Source organism: Rhinatrema bivittatum, chromosome 2, assembly GCF_901001135.1.
Source record: "Rhinatrema bivittatum chromosome 2, aRhiBiv1.1, whole genome shotgun sequence".
Classification (NCBI taxonomy): Eukaryota; Metazoa; Chordata; class Amphibia; order Gymnophiona; family Rhinatrematidae; genus Rhinatrema; species Rhinatrema bivittatum.
In genome coordinates, this window is record NC_042616.1 from 211175592 (window position 1) to 211200262 (window position 24671).

Sequence of the window (24671 nt, forward strand, 5' to 3'; positions counted from 1 at the left end):
TTTCTTTACATTTCTAACATAAAGAGTAGTTGCCTTGGTGATTGCTCCTTTTAGATTGATCCACTGCTGATCCACATCTCTCTCATTCTCCCATCCATTTAGTTCTTCCTCTAGGTACTTCCCCATTTCCTCAAAGTCTGTGTTTTTGAATTGTAAAACTCGGGTCTTTGTGGTTCTTTTCCCTATTCTTTTAGTGATATTAAACCATATTGTTTGATGATCACTGGTGCTGATTTTGTAGTCCTCTCTCATTTCCCCTCTTAGCTCACCCCCTCCCACTTACTCGCGCAGTCAGTCACGACGCTGCAGAGTACAAGGAGCCCACCCCCCGGTGGAGCCACGAAAGACCGCCGGCCAATCAGGAATAGATCTGCCAGCGGTGATAAGGGACGGCCAATCAGGCTTGGGTTTACATCTTGACAGCAGGGTGGGGTTTAGCTTTGCTCTGCTGCTGGTAGGAAATGTCGCGGCGCAGGGGCAGCAGGAGCCCATTCGGTGCTGGCGCATGTGAGTGCGCGCGTGCGTGAAGTGACTGCGTTGGGAGCCGTGCAGGCGGCTGCTCGGGATCCCTTGGACGGAGAAGGGATTGCTCCTTTGCCTTCTAGGGCCCGGATCGCTGGTAAGCGGTCGTGTGTCGTTTCCGCCCTTTCCACTTCCCTGCATCCAGGCTGTTCCAGAGAGTCGCCTGTCTCCCGTTCGATACCCGCCCCCCCCCCCCCCCAGTCCTCGGTCTGTCCTTGGCTTGTCGGGAAGGGATTTGCCCTCGTTGCGAAGCCTCTTCGCCGCCCTGAAGACGGGAAGAGAACGAACTCGTTTCGTCATGCTGGGGGGGGGGAGGAAAGACGTAGTAGCCGCTTCAGTTTTTGCTTCCAAGCACTGAGTGTTGACCCGTTGCTGGGGGTAGCAGGCTAACGGGGACTAGTTTCGTTCTTGTAATAAATAATGTCCTAGCACAATGGTTTTACCATATGCACCACAAAATGTTGGGTATTAGTAAACTGGATGTGCTTGCTGAATTGTTGTGACCTATAGGTAATGTAGATAATTTGCACAGAATAGATTAGTTTGTTGCAAACTACACAATTTTGTTTTCTGTAGGTAGATGGGCTGTATCCCCAAAGATAAGTGCTTCCTTTTCAGCATTGATTTTGATTCGGGTTTGAGTCTGGTGGCCAAGAACATAAGAATTTGCCATACTGGGTCAGAATGAGGGCCCATCAAGCCCAGCATCCTGTTTCCAACAGTGGCAAATCCCAATCTCAAGTATCTAGCAAGACCCCATACGGTCAATAGATCCCATGCTGCTGTCACGCAGTAATGAATAATGGCTATTTCTTAAGTCTACATGGTTGATAACAGTTTATTGACTTTTCCACGAACATGTCCTAACCGTTTTTTAAACCCACCTAGCTAAGCTAACTGCCTTGACCACATGCTCTGGTAATGAATTCCAGAACTTAATTGTGCATTGAGTGCAAAAGAACTTTCTCCAATGTTTTTTAGTGCCACTTACAAACTTCATAGAGTGCCCCATAGTCTTTGTATTTTTTTTTTTAAGGAGTAAACAATTTCATTCATTCATTTTATAGACCTTTCTTTCACACCCTGCAGAACAGCCAAGATCACTGGGGTTTTTCCTCCTACCAGCAGATAGAGGCACAGGACCAATCCTTTTGCCTTCACCTTGCTTCTCTATACAATGCAGTCCTGTTGGAGGAGGCATCAATAATCCTCTGCTTCCAGCAGATGGTAGACAGAAGGTCTGGTAGGAAAAAAAAAAAGGGCCTCTGAGTTTAACTGCCCGGGAAATGGGTAGTGGTCCTCTCTGGTAGGCTGGGGCTAAGTCAGGAGATTGGTTGCAGGGACAGCCAGCAGTATCCGCTCTTCCCTACTCCTGGGGCAATCAGAGTGTCTGCCTTAGTATTTCCCAGCATGTGGAGTAGTGGTGCATAATGGAGGATTCGGCCCAGGTTTTCCCTCCCCCTTGGAGACCAGGTTTGGAGAATAGGAGGAAGTGCAGGCAGTGGGGGCCACGGCGCATGCCGAGTATTACAGGTTCCTTTTGTGAAAACTGTGATTGGGGGGGGAAGGTAGCATAATACCCCCCCCCCAAGAACAAGGAGAACGTTCTTGTCTTAGCCCCGGGTCCCAGCTCCTCAGTACCGCTGGTGCAAAGGACCCCAGGAACATCAGGCTTGCAAAGATCATCTCCTGTACGGGAGCCAGGGCAGGAAGACCAGAGGTCACCAGATTTGGAAGGGTCGAGGATGAGGAGCCCAGAATTTTCAGTGCACGTCATTTAAAAAGAAGCACAAGGCCTATTTACAATTAAAAGGGCAGCAGAGTGGCCAAACAAAGACGAGAAGAGAGCACGGGAACCGGAGGGGAGAGTGTTCATGTCCCCCCCCCCCAGTCTCATGACACCAGCCCCTTAGGGAAGGATATCTTTTCCGCTGGGGAATCAGAAGAGGAGTTGGAAGAGTAGGAAGTCTGAGGACTCAGTGGTTAGGCTGTTTAATCTCCTGCTGTCTAGTGCTCTTATTTCTAAAGTCTCTAAGGCTTTGCAGTTGGAAGAGGGGCAGCTAAAAGAGGATCTGCACAAGGGTAACCCAATCCTTACAAGTAGTAAGAAGCCAGTGAAAGCATTCATGCTGCACTCTGCCATGCAAGATCTGGCAGTGGAGTGGGACACTCTGGAGTTGGCACTAAAACATTTTAGAACCACTGAAAGTCTGTATCTTGTACAAGGAGGAGAGAAACTCTTTAGAACATCTCAGGTGGCTATTGCTATAGCAGCATTGACAAGAAGAACCATAATTCCTGTGGAAGGAGATGCAGCCCTGAGAGACCCACAGGATAGTAAACTGGACAAAGAGATCCTTCGATATGGCTAGCTTAGCCCTGCAAGCAGCAATTTGTGAGAGCTATGCAGCAAGGGCAGGACCAGGGAGGCCCAGAACAGATACTCATGGAATCGGGAGCAGCCTTTTTGGCAGACACTCTGACATCTTAAAGATCTCTTCTAAGGCAGCCTCGGCAGTTATCTTGAGGTGGTTGCTATGACTAAGAAATTGGTCGGCAGATTCAGTCTCCAAAGCAAGGATGACCACACTGCCCTTCAAAGGAAAACTGTTTGTTATTTAGTGAACATCTGGCCACAATGATGGAGTTTGGGGAGTCAAAGCCGCAGAGACTGCTGGAAGACAAGAAGCCTATAGCTAGGGACCCTGGCTTTAAACCTCGTCTGAGGGAGGTCAGACAGTATAGGCCAGGGTCGGGGGGGGGTTGTAGTCCTTTGAGGTAGTAGGCAGGGAAGCGACGAGGGTAAGTTCAGAGCGGGGCCTTCTGACAATTGCGGAAGCCACTCCTCCATCCCATCAGTGGGGGGGAGTGGGCTGGTATTACAGGCGACAAATGGGTACTAGAGGTAGTTCACCAAGGTTATGCATTTTAACTGAAAGCCCCAATACGTGAAAGCTATGTCAGATCCCCGTGCAGGGGTTCAAAGGAAAAAAGAGGTCTGGAGGATGGTACACAGGTTGCTACAGTTGGATGCCATTGTACAGGAGTGAGGAAGAGGAAAATACTGGATATATTTTATTGTGCCAAAGAAGGCACAAGAAATAAAAGGAGTAAACATGTCCTTGAATATTCTCTATTTTCAGATGGAGTCGCTGAGGATGGTAATTGCTGCAGTCCGCAAAGGTGAATACCTTTCCCCTTTAGATCTCACAGAAGCAAGCCTGCACATACCAATCAGGCAAAGCCATCGACAGTTTCTGAGGATGGTGGTAGAAGGATGTCATTTTCCTTCAAGGCACTATCATTTGGGTGTGCAACAGCTCCCAGAACTTTCACAAAGGTGATGTTGATAGTAGCAGTGTTCCTCCATACTAGGATGATTGGTTGATAAGAGTCAGTTCAGTCCAGGAGGAGGGTGCAAGCAACTCAAGAGGGTGGTACAGGTGTAACAGAACTTAGGCTGGATATTGAACCAAGCCAAAAACCACAAGCAGCCATCTCAGGAATTGGTGCATTTGGGAGCTCAATTTGACACAAGAATAGGCAAGGTATTTCTGCTGCAGCAGAGGATTCACAAGCCGCAGCATCAGATCAGATCATTTCTGAAGGGCTAAAGCCAGACAGCTTGGACATATTTACACCTTCTGGGTTCTATGGCAGCAACCGCTGGTGGGAGTTCATATGAGACCACTACAAGAGTCTTCTTTTCAGGTGGTCGCTGAAACAGGGATACTTTGAGCAGCTCCCTTCTTTTAAACAAGTCAAGAGGCAGCCTAGACTGGTGGCTGTCCAGGACCAACCTGGAGACTCCCCAGTGGATCACGGTTTCCACAGATGCCAGCAGGAAAGGATGGGGGAGTGCATTGTGGAACACACACAGCACAAGGTGTCCGGTTCCCAGAGGAGACAAGGTGGTCAATGAATGCCCTGGAGACAAGGGCAATATGGCTGGCGCTGCTGGAGTTTCAGGAAATACTCCTAGGGAAAGCAGTAAAGTGTTTTTGTTTTTTTTTCCCAAGACAGTGGCATATGTGAGCAAGCAAGGAGGCCCAAAGAGCAAGCAGAAGCCCAATTGCTGACGCAGTGGGCAGAGAAGTACCTGCAAGACAACTTTGCAACTCGTATAGCAGGATCTGAGAAGGTGCAAGCAGATTTCTTAAGTTGCCAAGAGCTGGCAGATTTTGCCTTCCATCAGATGGGGACATCCCAGTTGGGACTTGATGGTGACCCACAAGAATACAAAGACAGAACAGTTCTTCAGAATGTTTCCTCATTTAAGGAATTAATGTTGGAGGAGATGTGGCTCTGTGGGCTCCTTTTTATCATATGTGGCGCGAGTGTGCGGAGGTGGGTAGGTTGTGGGATGACATTCTGGATTTGGTGCATGAAATCCTTGGCATCTCTGTCCCTAAGGATCCCAAAGTGTGGCTGAGGTAGGGGATGAGTTCCAGCAGTGCTTGGTGTTCTTCATCCTGATCACCACTCGATGTGAAATTGCCATGGTGTGACGACAGCATACTGTGCCCACTTTAGGAACTGTATTATCTTGGCTTGGGAAGATATACTATTTGGGAAAACTTATATGCTACACCGTTTTGAGAAGGTTTGGCAACCTTATGTACAGTAGAAAGATTCTCAAGCATACAGTGGACAGCTACATTGAGAGTATTTGGGGGGGGGGGGGGGGGGGCAGTGAGGATTGAGATTGTCGGTCTCTTCGGGTTTCCAGTGGAGTGTAGGGAGGCAGGATGGTTGGGGGTGGGGGTGTAAGGTTGAATAATGTAGTCTATGTGAAGTACTTGGTATGCTGTTTGTTGATTTTCAGTTTTGTTTTGTGCTTCTAACATAGGGCATGACTTCTTTCAATTGTATTACTTGTCTTTATTCCATGTTCTGGAATGTGATTTTTACACAACTGATGTTGTGATAAGTCTGCTAATAAAGAATTAATTATAAAAAGAAAACACACACCCAGTTCTTCAGCAAGTCAAGAAGCGGCCTAGCCAAGGGAATGGATGCCTTAGCACAGTCCTGGCCGCAAGGAGTGCTATTGTACATATGGTGGCCAGGGTCGTCTGGGAGATTGCCAGTCACCCAGGAACAGTAGTATTGGTGGCCCCGGATTGGCCAAGGCAGCCTTGGTATGCAGACCTTCTCAGGCGCAGCATAGTGGAGCCAATAAAATTCAGGGCCCAGTGTACATGGAAGATCCAAATCACTTCTCACTTATGGCTTGGCTGTTTGAAAGGCAGAGATTGCAGAAAAAAGTGTCCTCCAGACAAGTAATCTCTACATTATTAAAGGCATAGAATGAGTATGTCGTCCTAGGAGAAACTGGGTACCAGCATGGAACCTAAACCTGGAGCTGAGAGCGTTCATGCAGCTGCCCTTTGAGCCATTCAAACAGGTGTTAATAAAGGACCTTACACTAAAAATGCCGTTTCTGGTAGCAATATGTTCAGCTAGAAGAATCTCTGAGGTGTGCGCTCTATCATGCAGGGATCCGTATTTGTCGTTCTCCAGAGAGAAGGTCTCAATTGGAGCAGTCTCTTCGTTCATTCTTACCCAAAGTGATATTGCGTCTTCATGTTAATTAGGAAGTGGTGCTGCCAGGCTTGAAGGGAGCACAAGCAAGAAGGTAAACATGAAAGGTCTGGATGTCGGCAGGATCCTTCTTAACTGTCTGGAGGCCACCAACTACTTCAGAAGGTTGGGTAGATTTTTTTGTTTGTGCTGTATGCAGGGCCACACAAAGGGGAGGCAGTGTCAAAGGCCTCGGTCGCAAAATGGATTAAGGAGCAATAGCATCCACTTACATGTTTAAAGGGAAGAAAGTGCTGGAGGGGCCCAAGGCACACTCCACTGGGCCCAAATGATGTCATGGGCAGAAACCAGGGCAGTTTTGCTGCTAGATATCTGCAAAGTAGCTACTTGGACCCCGCTGTATTCCTTCACTAAATACTATAGGCTAAATTTTTGCAGGAACAGAAGGAAGTGGTGTTCACGGGGGGTGGGATGCAGGCAGCTCTGGGACACTCTCTGCCAGGGATGAGTACAGCTTAAGTACGTCCCCATTGAACTGGTCTGCAGGACATGATAGGGTGAAATTGGTCCTTACCTTTTAATTTTCCTTTTCTTTAGTCCTGGCAGATCAGTCCAGAACCTGCCCAATGAGGAATTTTTTTCTTTTTCTTTCTCTTGCTTTTACAGAAAGTATAAAAGATGGAAAGATATTAAGAGATAAGGAGCAGGAAGGGTAATTACTCCCTATGCTGTAGAAAATAAGAGGAAGAGAAGTGACATTAAGGCTCAGATCTCTTTTTCTTTTTCTCAATGCTTTCTTTTTTGCCAGACCACAATTACAATGAAATAAAGTACTTAACAGCCACTCTGGGGAGTGAGCAAAGACAAATAGAATGCATATTCGGGAAACGAGGATATGCTGGTACTTGGATGTAGCGAGAACAAATGCATATTCAGCTTGGGCAGTAGACTATTGATGCCTCCTCCGAGACCGTGTTATATAGAGAGGCGGCAAAAGGATTGGTCCTCTGCCTCTATCTGCTGGTAGGAGGAGAAACCCTGTTCATTTGGCCTGGTCTGCCAGGACTAAAGGAAAGGAAGCTAGCAGGTAAGGACCAATTTCACCCTATCATGTCCATCTTTGCCATCTCTTCTCCAAGCTGAACAGCCCTAAATCTGCAGTAAAGCCTACCCCTAACTTTAACTGGTTTTTTTTTTTTCACTTTGACGAAACCAGCCATTCTTTTCCTGCTCTTTAGGCTTCCCAACCATTTGGAACCTGCCTCAGCCATGCTTGGGGCCCTTGATGATTGGGCTAGGCTGAGGTGCCATGAACCTTCATTTATGGTTACCAAAAATTTCTCCTGTTTTTAATCTGTTTCCTTTTTGGTCTTTTTGGTTACTCAGTGTGTGAGAGAAATAGATCATGGATCCCTTTGCAATTCAGCAAATAATGTGCCTGTGAGCCAGCCAACAAATTCTGCTATTAAGATGTTAAAGGGACACTTAGGAAAGATAAGGCTATCACGGAAAGACTAAATGAATTCTTTGCTTCAGTGTTTGCTGAAGATGTTGGGGAGATGCCCGTATCAGAAATTGTGATGATTCAGAAGAACAGAAACACATCTCAGTGAAGCTGGAAGATATAATCGGGCAGATTAACAAACTAAAGAGTAGCAAATCGCCTGGACCAGATGGTATATGCCCCAAAGTCCTGAAAGAACTCAGAAATACAATTGCAGATCTATTATAAGTAGTTTTGTAACCTTTCATTGACATCGTCCATTGTACTTTGGAGAATGGCCAGTATAACCCTAATCTTTAAAAATGGCTTCAGAGGCTATCTTGGAAACTATAGACTGGTGAGTCTGACTTCAGTGCCGGGAAAAATCATGGAAACTATTCTAAAAAAAACAAAAGCACAGAGGGGCAGATTTTCAAAGGGGTACGTGCGTAAGATACATGCGTACCCCCCGAAAACCTGCCCCAAGTTTCCCTTGTGCACACAGAGTGTGAGCCCTGGGACGCGCGTAAGTCCCGGGGCTTTCCTGGGGGGGCGGGCGTGTCGGGGTGTGGGGGGGGGGGGTGTCGCGGCGGCGTGTTGTTCGGGGATGGGGCCGCGGGCGTGGTTCTGGCCCGGAGGCCTCTGGCAGGCGTAACTTTTAAAACAAAGGTGGGGGGGGGGGAGGGGAAGGTGCGGGAAGGGGTGGAAGGAAAGTTCCCTCCGAGGCCGCTCCGATTTCGAATCCGGCGTACTTTTATAAAATCTACCCCAGATTGTATAGAAAGACATGATTTAAAAGGACACAGCCAGCATGGATTTGTGTAAGGGAAATCTTGCTTCACCAATCTGCTACATTTTTTGAAGGGGGTTAATAAACATGGATAATGGTGAACTCGTGGATATAACTTATTTGGATTTTCATAAGGTGTATGACAAAGTGTCCCAGGAGAGACTCCTGAGAAAATTAAAAAGTTATGGGATGCAATGTCCTATTGTAGATTGCAAAAACTGGTTAGATAGGAAACAGAGTAGAACTAAATGGTCAGTTTTCTCAGTGGAAAAAGATAAATAGTGGAGTGTCTCAGGGATCTGTTCTGGGACCAGTGCTTTTAATATATTTATAAATGATCTGGGAAGGGAACAGAGTGAGGTGATCACATTTTTTTGATGACAAAATTATTCCAAGTTGTTACATCAGAAATGGATTGTGAAAAAAAAGCAGGAGGAGCTTGTGAGGCTGGTAGACTGCAAATTATGAAATTTAAAGTGGACAAGTGCAAAGTGATGCCCATACTGTAGTGACATGTTGTTTATTTATTCAATCTTATATACCGGCTTTCAAGTTAGGTTCCATATTAAGAATTATCACCCAGGAAAAGGATCTGGACATCATAGTGGACGATACTTGGAAATCCTCAGCTCAGTGTATGATGGCAGTTTTAAAAAAACAAACAAATGTTAGTAAAGGCATGGAGAATAAAACAGAATATCATGCCTCCTCATTGCTCCATGGTGAGGCTGCACCTGGAGTGCTGTGTGAATTTCTGAGTGCTGCATCTCAAAGATATAGTTATATTGAGAAGAAATCTGAGAGAATTTTTTCACTCTGTGCACAATTAAACTTTGGAGTTCTATGCTGGAGGATGTGGTTAAGGCAGTTAACATAGCTGGGTTTAAACTATGATTGGATGTGTTTCTGGAGAAGTCCATAAACTTATTTACCAGGCAGATTTAGGGGTTGGCCACTGCTTATCCCTGGGTGATAATGGGATAGAATCTATTGACCTTTTGGGATCCTGCCAAGGTACTTGTGACCTGGATTGACCATTGTAGGAAACCAGGTGCTGGGCTTGATATGCCCTGAGTCTGACCCAGTATGACAATTCATACATTATGTTCTTATGGACTTCCTCCTTCCCACCTCTACCCATTCTTAGCATCTTCTAACCTAAGGAACAGGAATTGGGGTCAGGACTTGAATAAAAACCTCCTACACAGCATTTAAAACTATGCTCTAGAGAGTGAGGCCAATCCAATAGCTGAGGTGCACAACCTGCCATCAAGGCAGGTCATATTGCCTTGGTAAAATAAAAAGAAACAAAACATAGGGCTAAATTGCTAAAAGATTAAAAAAAAAAAAAAAAAAAAAAAAAAAATTTAACTGGCACCAATTTTGTTCTAAATATCTTTCCACCCCCTTCAACCTGTTTCTCTGGCCAAAGGTATGCCTGTCCAGCATTCACTGGGATGTCCTGAAAACTGGACCAGGTGTGACCCTCTGTGCCTGGGCTAGTTCCTCTCTGCTTTAGAGGCAGGAGCTGAATTGCCAGTGGTGCAGCCGAATATAAGGACTGAGGAAAGAAAGGAGCACAGCAAGATGGATGATGGCACGCTAGGACTCTGCCAGCTTGTGTGAAGTTGCGCTAACTTGTAAATATAGCTTTTTAGTTTCACTGTTCAGTGTGTGGGAGATGTGACTGCTGCCTGTGGTTGATTTTCATAGAAAGGCATTCTCTGGAGTAACTGTTTCTCCCCCGCCCTTCCTTTGTCACTTGTAAACTGTCAAGTTTCATGGTTAGAAGCAAGAAATAAATGGTGGAGGTGCTGAGTAAGAAGTCAAACTAGATGACAGATCTTACCTAGTAAATGATAAGTAAAGATCATCCGGTCTGCCCAGTAAGGTGTTCAGGATTATAACTGCTGCCCTGTGCAGGATACCCACATTCAGAAATGTTTATCACGTATTAATATCTAAGAATTATTCATAACAGTATTCAAGGATAATGAGTGAAAGCTATTGTTTGCAAGGGCTTCAGTTGTGGGGTGTGGTTTTTTTGGGGGGTTTTTTTTCTCCCCCTATTCGAATCATCCTGAATAAATATTTTTGCCAACAAACTGTTAAGGCCTGGTTTCTCCTTGCTACATTCTGAAAGAGGATGTAACTTCTAAGTTGCTAAATAATATCATGAAGTCTGACATAACTTTGTTAACTTCCTTTACAGAAACTGTTTTCCCTAACGATTTATCACTTCAAATTTACATTAAGATAGAAATATTAATCCCGGGGGATTTGTGCACACTATTTGTAAACTATGCATCGATTTATCAAAATAACACCATCAATCTCTTTGAAGAATAATTCATTTAAAATGCAATACAGATGAAAATTTACCATTTCAAATGCAGAATTTTAACATTTTTATTTTATTTTTTTCAGGACTTCCCTAGGAGTACTATAAAAGTACGTCATAATGCCCAACCCTTCCCTCTAAGCTTCATTCCACCCAGCTCTCTCTTTCCCCCTATCTTCTTCCCCTATTACTTCTCCACAATCCAAGCTTAACTTTATTCCTCTTTCAAACCCACAAGGCTAAACACCAGCACTCTCCTTCATCCCACGTTTAACCTCTCCAACTCGCTCTACACTTGCTCAATACCCCTCTTCCCTCCAACCTTCCGCCCTAGGTTCATTCCCCCTGGCCAGCATTCTTTCCCCAGTACTCTCTTCTCCCAAGCAGCTTTCTCCCAATCCTCTAGGATCAACCCTTCTCCACCTCAGTTGTCTATTATTTGAGGATGCTGCCCCTTTAAACTTGCCAGCCCTGATGTCGCCACTGTCCTGGGCTGCAAAACAGGAGAGGCACCGGGACAGTTTAAAAAAAACAAAACTCTGAAAGGCAGCTGCTGGTTGCCTGTGCTTCAGCTTGGGAGAGGGAATCTCTGCTGGTGCGTGCAGCGGCAGAAGTTAGGGGGCTATGGCAGTGATTATGGGTCAGATAAGGTCGGAGAAGCGCAGGAACAATGAGTGCATGGCGGGTTTAATGGTGGCAGCCGAGCAGAAAAGCTGCAGCCGGCACGTTTTTATGCCACCGGAGGAGGGACAGAAAAGCCTCTTGGGGTGAGCGAAGACCCAATTGCTTGCTTACTTCGTTTTGCAGCCAGGCGGCTGCTTCTACGGCTGTTCTGTGCACAAAAAATAGAAAAAAAAAAGCTGCGCAGGTGGGGAATTGTATACAAATTCTGCATTGTGTGTGTATAGTTAGTTTTTTCTTTTCTTACTTTTCTTTGTTTTTCTTTTGTTTACAGAATCCCCAGGCGGACCAGTTTTGGGAGAATGTTCAGTGAGGTGAGCCCTCCGGAGGTGATTTACTTTCCCTGAAGCTCCTCTGCTGGTTGTGCTCTGCTGAGCCTGCAAGGCTCTTCCACAGACCGCAGAACACTGGGATTGTTAAGGTGTTTTGGGGTTTTTTTTTTGCCTTACAAGTAAAATGTTAACTTTTTCACGGAAAACTGTGTCCCAGAAACTGAGCTTACTGTTGCTTGTATTCGGCTTTATCTGGGGCCTGATGTTACTGCGCTACACTTTCCAGCATCCGAGGCATGAGAGCAGCGCCGAGCTGCGTGTGCAGATACTGGACTTGAGCAAACGATATGTGAAAGCTCTGGCGGAGGAGAATAAAAGCGCAGTGAATGGTGGGCACGGAGGCTCGATGGCAGGCTATGGTGAGATGCATGTCGTTCTAGCTTTTTATTCTTATACATTTTGATTTTTATTTATAACTATTTGTAGTGTTCGCTCCACTGAGCACCATGCAGGATCTTTTTGTGGTTTGTAAATAATAATTACAGATGGGCTGCTGCAGCCTGATGTTACCTGTACTGATAGTGCAGCCTGCAGGTTTCTGGCACTTCTTCTGTCTTGCTGTTTGTATTTATTTCTCAGCTACTTTGGCTTCTCTGCTGTGGCCAGATAGTGGAGCTTGGATGTAGGCCTGCTTCTGTTATTTTGGTTCTCCAGGGCAGGAGCCGCACACTTTTTTTGAGAAAGGAGTCTGGTTTTCATTTCTATCTTCCCCCCCTCCCCACAAAGCAAAACTCGAGAGGGACAGTAAGGAGGTAATGAGTGAACAAAATTCTTCTTGCAATAAGCAGCCTCTCTTCCCTCCCCCCCCACCTTTTTTTTCCTATTTGAGTAAGTGAAAAGCAGTTTGATCCTACAGCTATGTGACTTTCCTTGTTTTGGGGTGGTTCTGTCTCTGCATACAACGTCCAGCCTGTCCCACCTTGTCCAGCTAAGCCTTACTGGTCCCCAGAGCCCAAGGGTTCAATGAGTGGGAGCTGGCTAAGCCAACCCTGCGGTCTTCCTGTGGGGGTGTATGCCAATCCCCTCAAGGCATCCCATGACAACAGCACTAAATGCCAGCACTCAAAAAGTAACAACCCTACCTATGAAAAGGTAACACTGCAAATGTTACCAGCGCCAGTGCCTCCTATGAGGCAAACTAGGCCTGCACCTAGGGCACCAACCATTAGGGGGCACCGAAGACTAGATCAGCCATGTGGGGCTCTGAGCGGCGGCAAAGAGGAGTGGAGGTTCGGTGGGCTACAAGCAGCACCCAACCTGCTCACGGCCCTGAGAAGCGCACATTTGGCAGGTGCGATCTTCTCTCTAACACACACTCTCATTCCCACAGGCTTCCTCCTTCTTACTCACAACACACCCTCACACAGTTTCCCCTCTCTCTCTCACACCCCCACACACACACACACTCACATACTCTTCTCTCTTTGACCCACTCGCATACAAGCACACAAGCTCTCTGCCTCCAGACCTCTCCTGCCATGGCAGGCCCTGCCGAACCTATCTGCTTAGGCTCTTTAGCTGCCGACAAGGGGCTTGACCTGGCAATTTTGCGACATTTTGTGACATTTAAATGATGGACATCTCTTTCAGGTCCCCCAGAGCAGAGATCAGCCACCTAAGGTTCTCCAAGTACAGAAGTGTTACTCTTAAGCTGTAACAGTTGATCTCTGTCTCATAGCAATAGCCTGAATAAGACCACAGTTGAAAGGAGCTACTGATCTAAGGGGCCAATAAGCCCTGCATTAAGACTGAGATGAAATCCAGTACAAAGTTCCTTAATGCATGTGCTAAAAAAAAAAAAGAACATTAACTCTTGATGCAGTAGGCAAGTAGGATGCCAATGTACCAGGAGTTAAAAAAATGCACTTTTTAACTCAGTGGGGAGAGGGGAGGGATTTGTCTCAGACAATTTATCTACACAGAGGGCGGACACTTCCAATAGGTGAATTAGGCTGTCGCAAAATTGCCAGGTCAAGCCCCTGGTCGGCAGCTTAAAGAGGCTAAGCAGATAGGTTCGGCTTCAGTGATTTTTGGAATAAAGTAGTTCATGTTGAGAGAGTTCATTCTTTGGACAACTCCCATTTATCCTGAAGGCACGATCAGTTTCTTGCCTGTACTTGTGAAAGTAAGAGGCTCAGTCTTGGAAGGCACACTTTATCATGTTTATCTGCTAATTATGTTCCTCATGTTTTTTTTTTCACTCTTTTTGTCTTGATATGAACCCCGAGCTTGAAACTCTCATTAGCAAAGTGCCTGAGAGAGTGAGTTTATTTTTTTCATGGGACACTTGTCAGGTTATAGAAATGGATTGGTTAAGCATGTAGGCAAGTCTGGTGCTGGAGCTGCAGAGATTGCCTGCAAGAAATGGTATTTAGGCCTCTGTGCTTGGATCGGTCCACGATACTGATCGCTTAAGAATCTGACCGAAATGGGGAACAGCTTAAAGGAAGCTCTTCCTCTAGACTCCTCCCATTCCCTGTCCTGTCCTGCTGCTGGAAGTGGTGGCATATAGGGCACTTCTGAGTTTGTATTCCTAAGTGCACCTCACCCTCTTATGATGCAAGAAAATGGAACCAAGCCGAAGCTGTTTCTAAACTGTAACTTTGTAACATACCAAGCTGTGCAAACGGGAGAATCATGACATTGTTTCTTCTTACAAAGGCAATATTTTTGTGAAGAATATTAGGATATACTTTTGTGGTCACATACTAACTAATTTTCTTTTGTTTACTTTCTAAAATGCACGATGTTTCAGCACAGTAAGAATGGCTCGTGAATAAATAGGTTGTGTGTTCTCTTCCCATGATTTAGAACAAGTGCTTGACTCCATTATTTAATTAATGATCTAGAAAAGGGAGCAATGAGATGAACTAATCAGATTTGCAGAGGAGAAAAAGCTATTCAAAGTAATTAAAAGGTGAGCAGACTAAAATTGCAGGAGGACCTTGTAAGACTGGGGGACATGGGCATCTGAATAGCAGAGAACATGTTTAATGTGAACAAGTTCAAAATGATGCATGCAGGGAGAATTTAATTGTCTGTGTACACAATGCTGGGTTCCATATTAGGAGTCAGCACCCAGGAAAAGGACCTTACAGCCATTGGGGGCAATTCATTGACATCCTCAACTCAGTTTGTAGTAGTAACAGCTGCCAAAAAAATACAAAACTGAATGTTAGAGAATATCACATTACCTTTTATTGATGTACGGTGCGCCTGCATCTTGAGTATTGTCTGCAGTTCTGATCCTCGCCATCTCAAAAAAAATATAAGGAAGAACTAGAAATGGTACAGAGGAGAGCAAGAAAATAGATGAATTTATTCCTTATGAAAGGCTGAACAGGCTAGGGCTTGTCAGCTTGAAGAGATGACTGATGGGGTATATAGAAGTTTATAAAACTGTGCGGGCTGGAACAGTTGATGGGGGAAGTGTTAATTACACTGTTGAATAAATTCAGGGAGTGCCCTCTAGACCTAGTACTATGTGGCAGCAGGTTTAAAACACATTGGAGAGAGCATTTTTCACTCCATGCACAGTTAAGCTATAAATTGTAGTGATTTGGGTATAAATTTGATAGTGCTTTTATCTAAACAGGATTCTGATTCTGACTTGCTTTACAGTTGAAGTATTTTGGCACTCAAGCTGCAGGGTAGCTTTGGGGGCGGGGGGGGGGGGGAAGGAACACTGCCTCCCCTCTTGCAAAGCCCATCCCTGTCACATGGGAAGGGGGAAGAGAAGATTGTACATGGGCTGTCTGTGCCCTGTATGGCTACTTCTGGTTTTTATTGGACTAGGTCAGGGGCTGCTGCAAATGGTACTGAAAGTCACAACCATTGACTGTGGATTACCTGAGAGTCTACAGAAATAGGTGGCTAATGGAAGACCTGAAACATTAGTCTGCCCAACTAATTTAGCTTTACAATTCCCAGCACCCTGAGATCCTTTGTTTTTTATCCCATGCTTTGAGTTCAGATATTGTTTTTTTTTGTGTGAATATGTTTGTTAGACAATAGGCATATACAACAAATCGCACAGAAGAAACTCACATCCACTCTACAGATACTAAGAAACGGTAACAGCTTGATAACATGTAGTAGATGGAGCATTATTTAGCCAGTTGTCTGAATTTTTAACATAACTCAGTGTTAACTGAAATGAACTGCCCTCCTCCCCCCCCCTTCCCCCCCCCCCCCCCCACCCACCCTCCCTTGCAAAGCACGATGCTACACCATGAAAAAAAAAAAAAAATCGTACAAATTGAACAAGCACAAAAGTTCCAAGGCAAGGAAAAATACAGGTCCAGACATAAGGTGGTCCATCAGAGTTCTACACTTGGGGTAATTACTATCCAAGTCTCATGAAACGCAGAAGGTCAGAGCCGGCAAGGGACCCAGGCTCTCTGGACTCTATCTTGTCTCCAAACAAGGTGATATAAGCAAGGAGAAGTACCCTCCCCACGGCTAGTGTAGATAGGACCATGGGACATCAACTTATGTTGGCAGTGTGGAAACATCCTCCGGCTGCAAGGTATGTATATAGTCTTGCCAAACTTGCAGGGTTTTCTTGTATTGAGACACAGATGTACTTTTGGCAATCACAAGTTCCATATGCATTAGCTTATGGAATCTGGTCCTCCAAACGGAAAGAAGCTGGGGGGCGGGGTTCAACCATTGCAGCAGAACAGAGTCTCTGGCTATAAGGATAATCTTCTCAAATAGATAAACTTGATGATCCGCTAACGCACAGGGTGATACTGTGAACAAGCCTAACAGCCATAAAGAGGGCTCTAGCGGGAAAACAGTCCCCCACAAAAGTTGCACTAGGTCTCTTAATGACATCCAAAACCGTTGCAAAACAGCACAAGACCAGAAACAGTGGTAAAAGTCCGGGCAAGGCAACTTACAGCGAGTACAAGTCCTGTCTGAGGTAAGCCCCATGTGAAAAGCCTGTTGTTGTGAATAAAAGGCTTGATGAATAAATTTAAATGTCTGATCCCGTAGATTGGCATTGGTGACTATTCTAGGTATTCTTTTAAAACAAGTTTTAATGTCTTCAAGAGCGACCACCTGAGGTAAGACCTTATTCCATTTGCTCACCACCCCTTCCTGCAAAGTCCGCGGTACCCAAGCTCCCAGCGCAGAATAATATTGTGAGCAGGTTGAACGCTTCCTGTCAGTTCCCAACAAGAGGTCCAGGACAGCTTGACCCTGAGAGAGGTGTAAAGTGTCCCGAAGATCAGTAACCAAAAAATGGCGCAGTTGTAAATATCCATAAAAGTCACTGGGCGGCAAATCAAAACAAGTAGCCAACTCCTGAAAGCTACGGATCTGGTAGGCATCGTCTTTCACTATAAAGAGTTGCTGCAGAAACAAGAGGCCCTTCGCAGACCATTGTTGAAAAATAAGTTGAGTCATGCCAGGTGGGAACAATTGACAGCCTCTAATGGGTAAGTTCGTCGTTACCCCTCCAGTAATGTGTAGGGTTTTACTAATGAGTCTCCACATTCGTCGAAAGGGACGGACCACCACGCTCCTTGTTATGTAGGTAGGAAGAAGAGAGTCCGGAAGTTGAAGAACAGCTCCTGGCGCATGAGGTGCAAGCCACGCCCTGTAATGATCCATTGGAGAGTGGGAAGAAGAGTTGCAGACCCAATCTTTAATATGTCGTAGCAAACAGGCTTGATTATATCTGCCCAGGTTTGGACAATTAAGACCGCCTTGCAGTTTTGGTAACATAAGAACGTCCAAAGGGATTCTTGCTCGTTTCCCATTCCACAGATAAGCCCGTAAACCCCTATTTATATCATAAAGATCTCGCTTCTCAAGCCAGACTGGCAGCATATGAAACAAATACAGCCATTTAGAAATTTCCATCATTTTCAATAACAGGATTTTCCCTGAGAGGGAGAGCGGTAAACCTCGCCATATGTCCAGTTTTTTAAGCATTTTCTGCTTTAAGGGCAGAACGTTCAGAGCATACAATTTACTAGGAGAGGAAGGAATATACACCCCCAGATATTTTAGAGAGGCTTGAACCCATTTCAACGGGAAGTTACCCGGCCAGTGACCTTGTAGGGTCCCCAATATGTCCAAGGCTTCTGACTTGTCAATATTTACTTTAAGCCCGGCAAAACAACCGAAGGCAGCTTGGGTATGCAAGACATGTGCTAAAGAGACAGTGGGATTACAAAGAAAAACTAGCATGTCATCAGCGAAGGCAGCCACTTTAAAGTTACCCGTTTTGTAATGAAGACCTTGAATTTCCGGGGACTCCGCCAATTTCCTCAGAAGGGGATCAAGGGACAGGATATATAACAGCGGGGACAAGGGACAGCCTTGGCGCACCCCTCGATGAACACAAAAAGCTTCAGAGATATGATCATTCGCCACGATATGCGATTTGGGCTGCAGGTATAAAACAGAGATGGCCTGTATGATCCGGGTAGGAAAACCAAATCTCTGAAGTACAGAGAACATATAGTCCCAAGACACTCTGTCGAATGCCTTCTCAGAATCGAATCCCACTGCCATAGATTCAATACGTAGGTGATGGGACGACTCTATGGCAGATAGGAGTCTAATAACATGCGCCCCAGCATGTCGTCCGCTGACAAAGCCCGCCTGATATGGTGAGATTATTATAGGAATTACAGAGTTTAACCGCTGGGCTACTATTCGTGCATATAATTTCAGGTCACAATTCAAAAGTGATATGGGCCTGTAGGAAGCGGCTTGGTAGGGGTCCTTCCCAGGTTTGGGAAGAACAGTGATAAACGCTGTATTAAACTGGGATGGGAAATGGTTAATATCCCAGGCATTATTAAAAAAGGACGCTAATGATTTGGAGATAGAAGGACACAAAATTTTGTAATATTCAGCCGTTAAACCATCGGGGCCCGGTGATTTATGATTTTTGCTCGTGTGAATCACCCCCTGCACCTCCCCTTCGGTTATTGGCCTACTGAGAAATTCCCTCTTCTCCGCGGGAACTTGGGGAAGTTGTAAATTACGAAAAAAGGCCTCCTCCTCCGCCTTACCCCCCTTCCTATCTTCGCTATAAAGCCCTTCGTAGAAATCTCGTAACACCTGACATATCTCCGGGCTTGCGGAAACATGAGAGCCCCCCGCATTTTTGAGGCTACCAATAAAGGTTTTCCTCCGCTTGATGGCAACCAATCTCGCCAGTAATTTACTGGATTTATTTCCATAACGGAAAAAGAATTGGTCTGAGGCCGTCAGAGATTTCTGCGCCCTCAAATGTAGATGCGCATTCAAGGCATTAAGACATGCCTTATAAGCTACTTTATGGGCTGGCATGGGAGAACTCGCTAGCGTATGCTGAGCCGCCTGTAGCTGAGCATCCAGACGTAAGATAGTGGCGTTTAATTTTTTCCGTTGGGCAATAGAGTACGCTATCACTTCCCCACGCATTACCGCTTTACTCGTTTCCCAGTACAAGGAGGGATTATCGGAATGTTGGGCATTGTTAGCAGCATATTCTTCCCATTTTCCCCTCAAGAAGGCATGGAAACCCTTATCAGTACCTAAAGACCCGGGGAAACGCCAGGATTTCTTGCCCACCAGAGAAGTCGACAGCCAGAGATCTACCCACACTGGGGCATGATCCGCAATCACAATGGATTCTATGCCCGCCTTATCCACTCTACTAAAAAGCGGTTTAGAAATCAGGATATAGTCAATCCGAGATAGAGTATAATGTGCACGAGAAACATGTGTATACTCCCTCTCACTTGGGTGTAATAAACGCCATATATCAAGGAGATCTAATTGTTTACAGAAAGCTCCCACCCCACAATCCATGGACACTTTATAACTTTTAGGGGTATGTGATTTATCCAGACTAGCTTGTAAAACACTGTTAAAGTCCCCAGCCAAAAGGAGCTCACCCTGCATATGAGATAGCAAGGTACTGAGCAGGGAAGAAGTGAACCCTCTGTCAGGGGTATTTGGTGCGTACACGTTACAAACAGTCACCGGTTTTCCCGCCAGAAGACCAATAACTATTACATAACGTCCCTCGGGGTCCTTAACCTCTTGTATTAAGGTAAAGGGAACATTTTTATTAATGAGCACTGCAACTCCACCCTTCTTCCTTTTGGCAGCAGAGAAAAAACAAGCAGTTGCCCAACTTTGACATAGTTTCTTACTTTCTATGTCCGTGAGGTGTGTTTCTTGCAAACATGCTATTCCCACCTGTAGCCTTTGCAAATGTTGGAGAATTTTCTTCCTCTTAATCGGAGTACCCAGCCCATCCACGTTCCACGAAATCAACCTGCATTTACTCCCCATGAGATCTAGGGTTGGTAAAGAATTTCAATAGCAAAGAACGAGGAGGGAAAAGCCCCCCAGCCTGGCTTCTCCCCACAACTACCAAACCCTACCCCAGTAGCATAATAACGATATGAAACAAGATCAGTACCACTCAGTAAACAGGTACACACAAACAGTCCCACAAATATCAGTGCTTTGCCACATTCCCTTCCCACCCCCCACCCCACAAGAATAAGCCCTACCAGACTAAAAAGATCTGGTAAACAGGTCATACATGAGTGATCAGCGGCTCAGAGCCCCCTCCCGCCTCCCTAGAAATCTTAGCCTCACCCAGAGTCCAGAAAATCATACTATCATGTGTTTAAAGCGTCCAAAAACTTAGTTGCTTCCAGCACGGTAGCATAAGTAATCCACTTCCCATTATGATTAATCCGGAGCTTAGCTGGAAATTGCATGGAAAAACGAATGTTCTTTTCAATTAGTTTGCTACACACAGGGCCGTAGGAGCGACGTAGAGCAGCCACTTTAGCTGAGTAATCCGGTGCCAACCTTACACTTGTTCCTTGAAGCTGTAAAGGGCCGCTTTTCCTAGCGGCTTGCATGATGAGGTTTTTATGATGGTAGTTCAGGATTTTCATAATCACAACTCTCGGTCTCGCCTGGTCTGGACCCTTGATACCAATGCGGTGTGCCCGTTCAATTTCTAGCACACCTGCTAACTCTGTGAGGCCCAGAACCTCGGGCAGCCATTTTAGGAGCACGGTGCGCAGCTGATTATCTTCAATGGCTTCAGGAAAACCTAAGCAGCGAATATTGGAGCGGCGTGCTCTATTTTCAAGGTCCTCCGTTTTTTCAGTTTGATCCTGTAATAAGCGCTCGAGGTTAGTTACCCTCCCCTGCAGCGCCACTACATCATCCTCGAGGGTTGAAGTTCTATTTTCCACTTGGGACAGACGCGGGGCATAATCAGAAATCACCTCCCTCAGCGCTCCAAGCTGATCAGCTATTCCGGACAATTTACTGTCCAAGGCTGCCAGTACCACGTCTTTAATTTCCGCCACAGTCGGAGAGGTCGGGAGGATTAACTGGGGCTCACCACTTTTCTCCGTCTCAGTGTGTCCGGCCGCCATTTTAGGTTCAGGCCCCTTGAGTTTCTCCTTGTCCCGCTTCGGAGGCATGGGAGCCGGCGATCTGGACATAAACGATGTAATCGACATAAACCAACAGCCCTGGGAAGACAGTGAGGCTTTTCAAGGTACAGCTGCGGGTGGATGGAGGCGGGAGGGAGATAAGCCGACCGGAGCAGAATCAGACGCGTCCGATCCCGTTCACCACATCACGTGACCTCCTCAGATATTGTTTGTCTCCACCACTTCCACTGCATCCTCAACCCTCTCTGTAAAGAAAGATGTCTTAAGATTACTCATGAATCCCCTTTCACCCTCATCCCATGAACCCTCGTTCTGGAGCCTCCTTTCTGTTGCAAGAGGATCACTTCTTGTGCAGGGAAACGTTGGAGACATTTAAATGGCAACACTTGGTAAATAGGGCCCTAAGGCAATGTAGAGGGAAGTGACTTGCCATAGGTCACAAGGAGAGGTGGTGGGATTTCAGCCTTGGCTTCCCTCATTTTCAGCCCCTTGCTCTAACCACTAGGCTGCTCCTCCTTTCATTATAGAAGTATCTTAGATCATGGATCAGTCTTGTTTTTGTGAAGCTTTCCAAAAGAAAAGCAACATCTACTTGTACGATGTTGGCATGGAGGGGAGGGAGAGAGGGGCAGAGTAGGTGAAGGGTTTTCTCATACAACGTCTGTCCACCTTTCTTCCTTCTCTGTGTGGTTGTAAAGGTTGCTCTTTAAGGAGATACTGAAACCATCTGGCATACGGGCTCTGGAAATGTTCCTTCTACCAGAGCATATCTATTTTGCTCAAAGTGGGGCATGGGCTACTGACCTAGCTCAGGGCTAGGTCAGTCCCTCGTTAGGCTCTCTGGCCCTGAGCATCAGGGGTTAGGGTACACAGCCAAATTTTTTTTCAGGTGCTACAGTTTGGCAGACATGCTGGAGGTTGTCATCCCCTGTTTTAGATCTTTGCTGAACCAGCTCATGTTTCATCAAGAGCAGATTGTCTTTCTCTCTTGCTGTATTGTTAGCTTCAGCAAGTTCTAGTCTAACTTCTAAAGTGTGAGAAAAGTGAACTGTACTTTTCTTATGAAAGACCTTTTACCCACAGATGTTTGTCCTCTTGTATGCAGCCAGCCTTTACTGATTTTTTTTTACAGCATTTTGAACGTTCTTGTGTTGCCTGCTACTACTGTCAGTGGTAAATGTGAATATTACTTTTGTATAAAGGTAACAGGATTCTGTGTACTAAAGTCTCTTCTGTTTCTCCCTTCAGCCGACTTGAAGAGAACAATAGCAGTCCTACTGGATGATATTTTGCAGCGTTTGGGGAAACTGGAGAACAAAGTTGATGATTCTGTGGGGAATGGCTTGTCAACAAATGTCACAAACAGCACGAGTGGTAACCTGGTGCCAGCGACCGCAAGTAAGCGCATCAATACGGCGGGCACCGTGAGATAGCAAGAGAAGCCACTGTAGATTGGAAGTACTTCTCTAGCCGGTCTTATGCTGCTAATGGAGTAAATGTTTCCTTTTACAGCAATGGGTGTTCCACAAAGGCAGCCTTCATTTCTGTGTACATAAAATCCTGAAACTTGTGGTATGTTGCTTTCAGGAAGTTCTAAAAGCACCGCTGGGCAGTTTCTTATGGATATTCCAGTAACACAAGTGGTGGGGCCAGTAAGAGTGTCAACTGCTGTATAACTCTCTAGTGCTAGAGCTCAAGCTTAGAGTTTGAAGTCCTTTTAGTTGATCATGCAAGATTAAGCTGAAGAACTTTTAAGAAATCTATGAAGAGGGTAGATAGATGTCCCTTTTTAATAATGTCTGCTCAAGTTAAACAGGTGTCAAACTTATATTAAATTATTTAAATCTATTACCTAATAGAGTGTATACTTGCAATATATATTTTGATATTCTTCAGATTTTGTTTAGAGTTTTTTAAATGTGATCCAAAGAGCATCTTTACTTGCACTATTTGTCAAAAGTTACTCTAATTATTACATTATGAATAAAAATATCTCCCCCCCCCCCCCCCCCAAAAAAAAGTGTAATCTTATAATGGATTAGCCACACTGATTCACAGTATCTGTTTCTGAAAGGTCAGGCAGCTCATTGGGGAACATAATCGGTCATCTTGCGTTTTGCAATGTGACATCTAAAGACTGAGCTGCTTATTGGCGAAATAAAAACAAATACGTGATGTGCTAAGCAGTAGTTCTCACTGTAAGATGGCAATGCAGAGGGTTATTTTTTGTTTTTTTGTGTGGTGTCTAGCCCAGTAAGCCCTTTCTGTTTGACTTCCAGCTCAGTTGGAACCAGTGCTGGGATTTGGTACCATAAGCCTTCATTCAGAACTACCCAGAGATCTCCTGCCCCATTTTAATAGACCTTCCTTCCTAAGTCTGGTCATTGCAGCACCAGGGCTTCTTCAATAACCCTACGTCATGACTTCTAAATCCATTCAGCAAATGTCTCCCTTAACAATCACATGACTCCCTCCTCTCACCTGCCACCCTGGCGCTTGTGAACTCTTCCTTAGCAGCAGCCCCAGCTAACTTGGGGTGTGAAAAACCCAAACTGGGGAGTTGGCATGCAGGACGGTCACTGGTCCAGCCCAGCACCTGTTTTCTTGTCTTTGATGCCATGATTTCTATATAGCATACGCTTCTGTTTAATGCTTTGATTTGGGGACTGGTCTGTGGGGTGTTGAACTGCTATGCAGTAAACAGATGCGTGTTGTATACGTAATGGTTTAGAACAAAGTAATGCAGCCTTATGTCAGATCACCTTAAAATGGACAAATATATATATATATAATACACACAGACGGTGTACTTTATTCTGTTATGTTCTTTGTATTTAATAAAATCGAGATCTAACATTTGTCTTGTGGGGTTTTTTTTAAATGTTAATATTGCTAAAAACTGTGGACTTGTTCAGGTTTGCTTTGTGAAGTCAAATCACTTAAATGTTTGATTTCATAATTGATCTAAACATAATGGAATTCAAGTGTTCACAACAGTTTTTTGTTAATTTTATTTATGGAATTTCCCATATTTTCTTAATGTTTGCCTATTCAGTGTAAATCAGTTCACAGGTTGCTTCCCTTTCAGCCAGGTGCAATTGTCTCCTCTCAGAAAAAAGGTTTTCTGGTAAACATGCCTACAAATGCTGTTGGCCATATCCTGCATCTCCTCCTAACATTTAACTCAAACAAAATTCAACAGAAAATTGTGCAGGTAATGTATTTTAAAAAATGCTATAAAAGTTTGCTCTTTAAATGTAGCAAACTGAGAATTTTGATTGCATTATCATTTTTTTTCCCTGTAATGGCTTTTTTTCCCTGTAATGGCTTTTTTTTCCCTGTAATGGCTTTTTTTCCTTCACTGATGTGGCAGACAATTTATTTTTCTGTCCCAGAAGTTTTCTTCTGGTCTTGTGTGTGTGGGGTGTTTGTTTGTGTTTTGGCTTCCAGCTGAATTGAAACTGCCCTCTGTTCTTTACAGAACTACGGTATGAACCTTCATTACCAATGACTTGGTAAATTTTTTCCCTCTTGT

General features: G+C 45.0%; 1 protein-coding gene across 5 annotated transcripts; it reads left to right on the forward strand.

Annotated features, from left to right (window-relative positions):
* The first annotated feature begins 405 nt into the window (after positions 1-405).
* On the forward strand, positions 406-23994 carry CCDC126 (coiled-coil domain containing 126). 5 transcript variants are annotated; one of them, XM_029589096.1, is made up of 6 exons: positions 406-619; positions 3666-3705; positions 11636-11675; positions 11920-12052; positions 22385-22534; positions 23416-23994. In XM_029589096.1, the coding sequence occupies exons 3-6, from the start codon at positions 11664-11666 to the stop codon at positions 23544-23546; spliced, it is 426 nt and encodes a 141-aa protein (XP_029444956.1). In that variant the 5' UTR covers positions 406-619; positions 3666-3705; positions 11636-11663; the 3' UTR covers positions 23547-23994. The 5 variants fall into 5 exon arrangements, with proteins under 5 accessions (XP_029444956.1, XP_029444955.1, XP_029444954.1 ...); XM_029589095.1 differs by lacking the exon at positions 3666-3705 and adding an exon at positions 10767-10790; XM_029589094.1 differs by lacking the exon at positions 3666-3705.
* Positions 23995-24671: the final 677 nt, after the last annotated feature.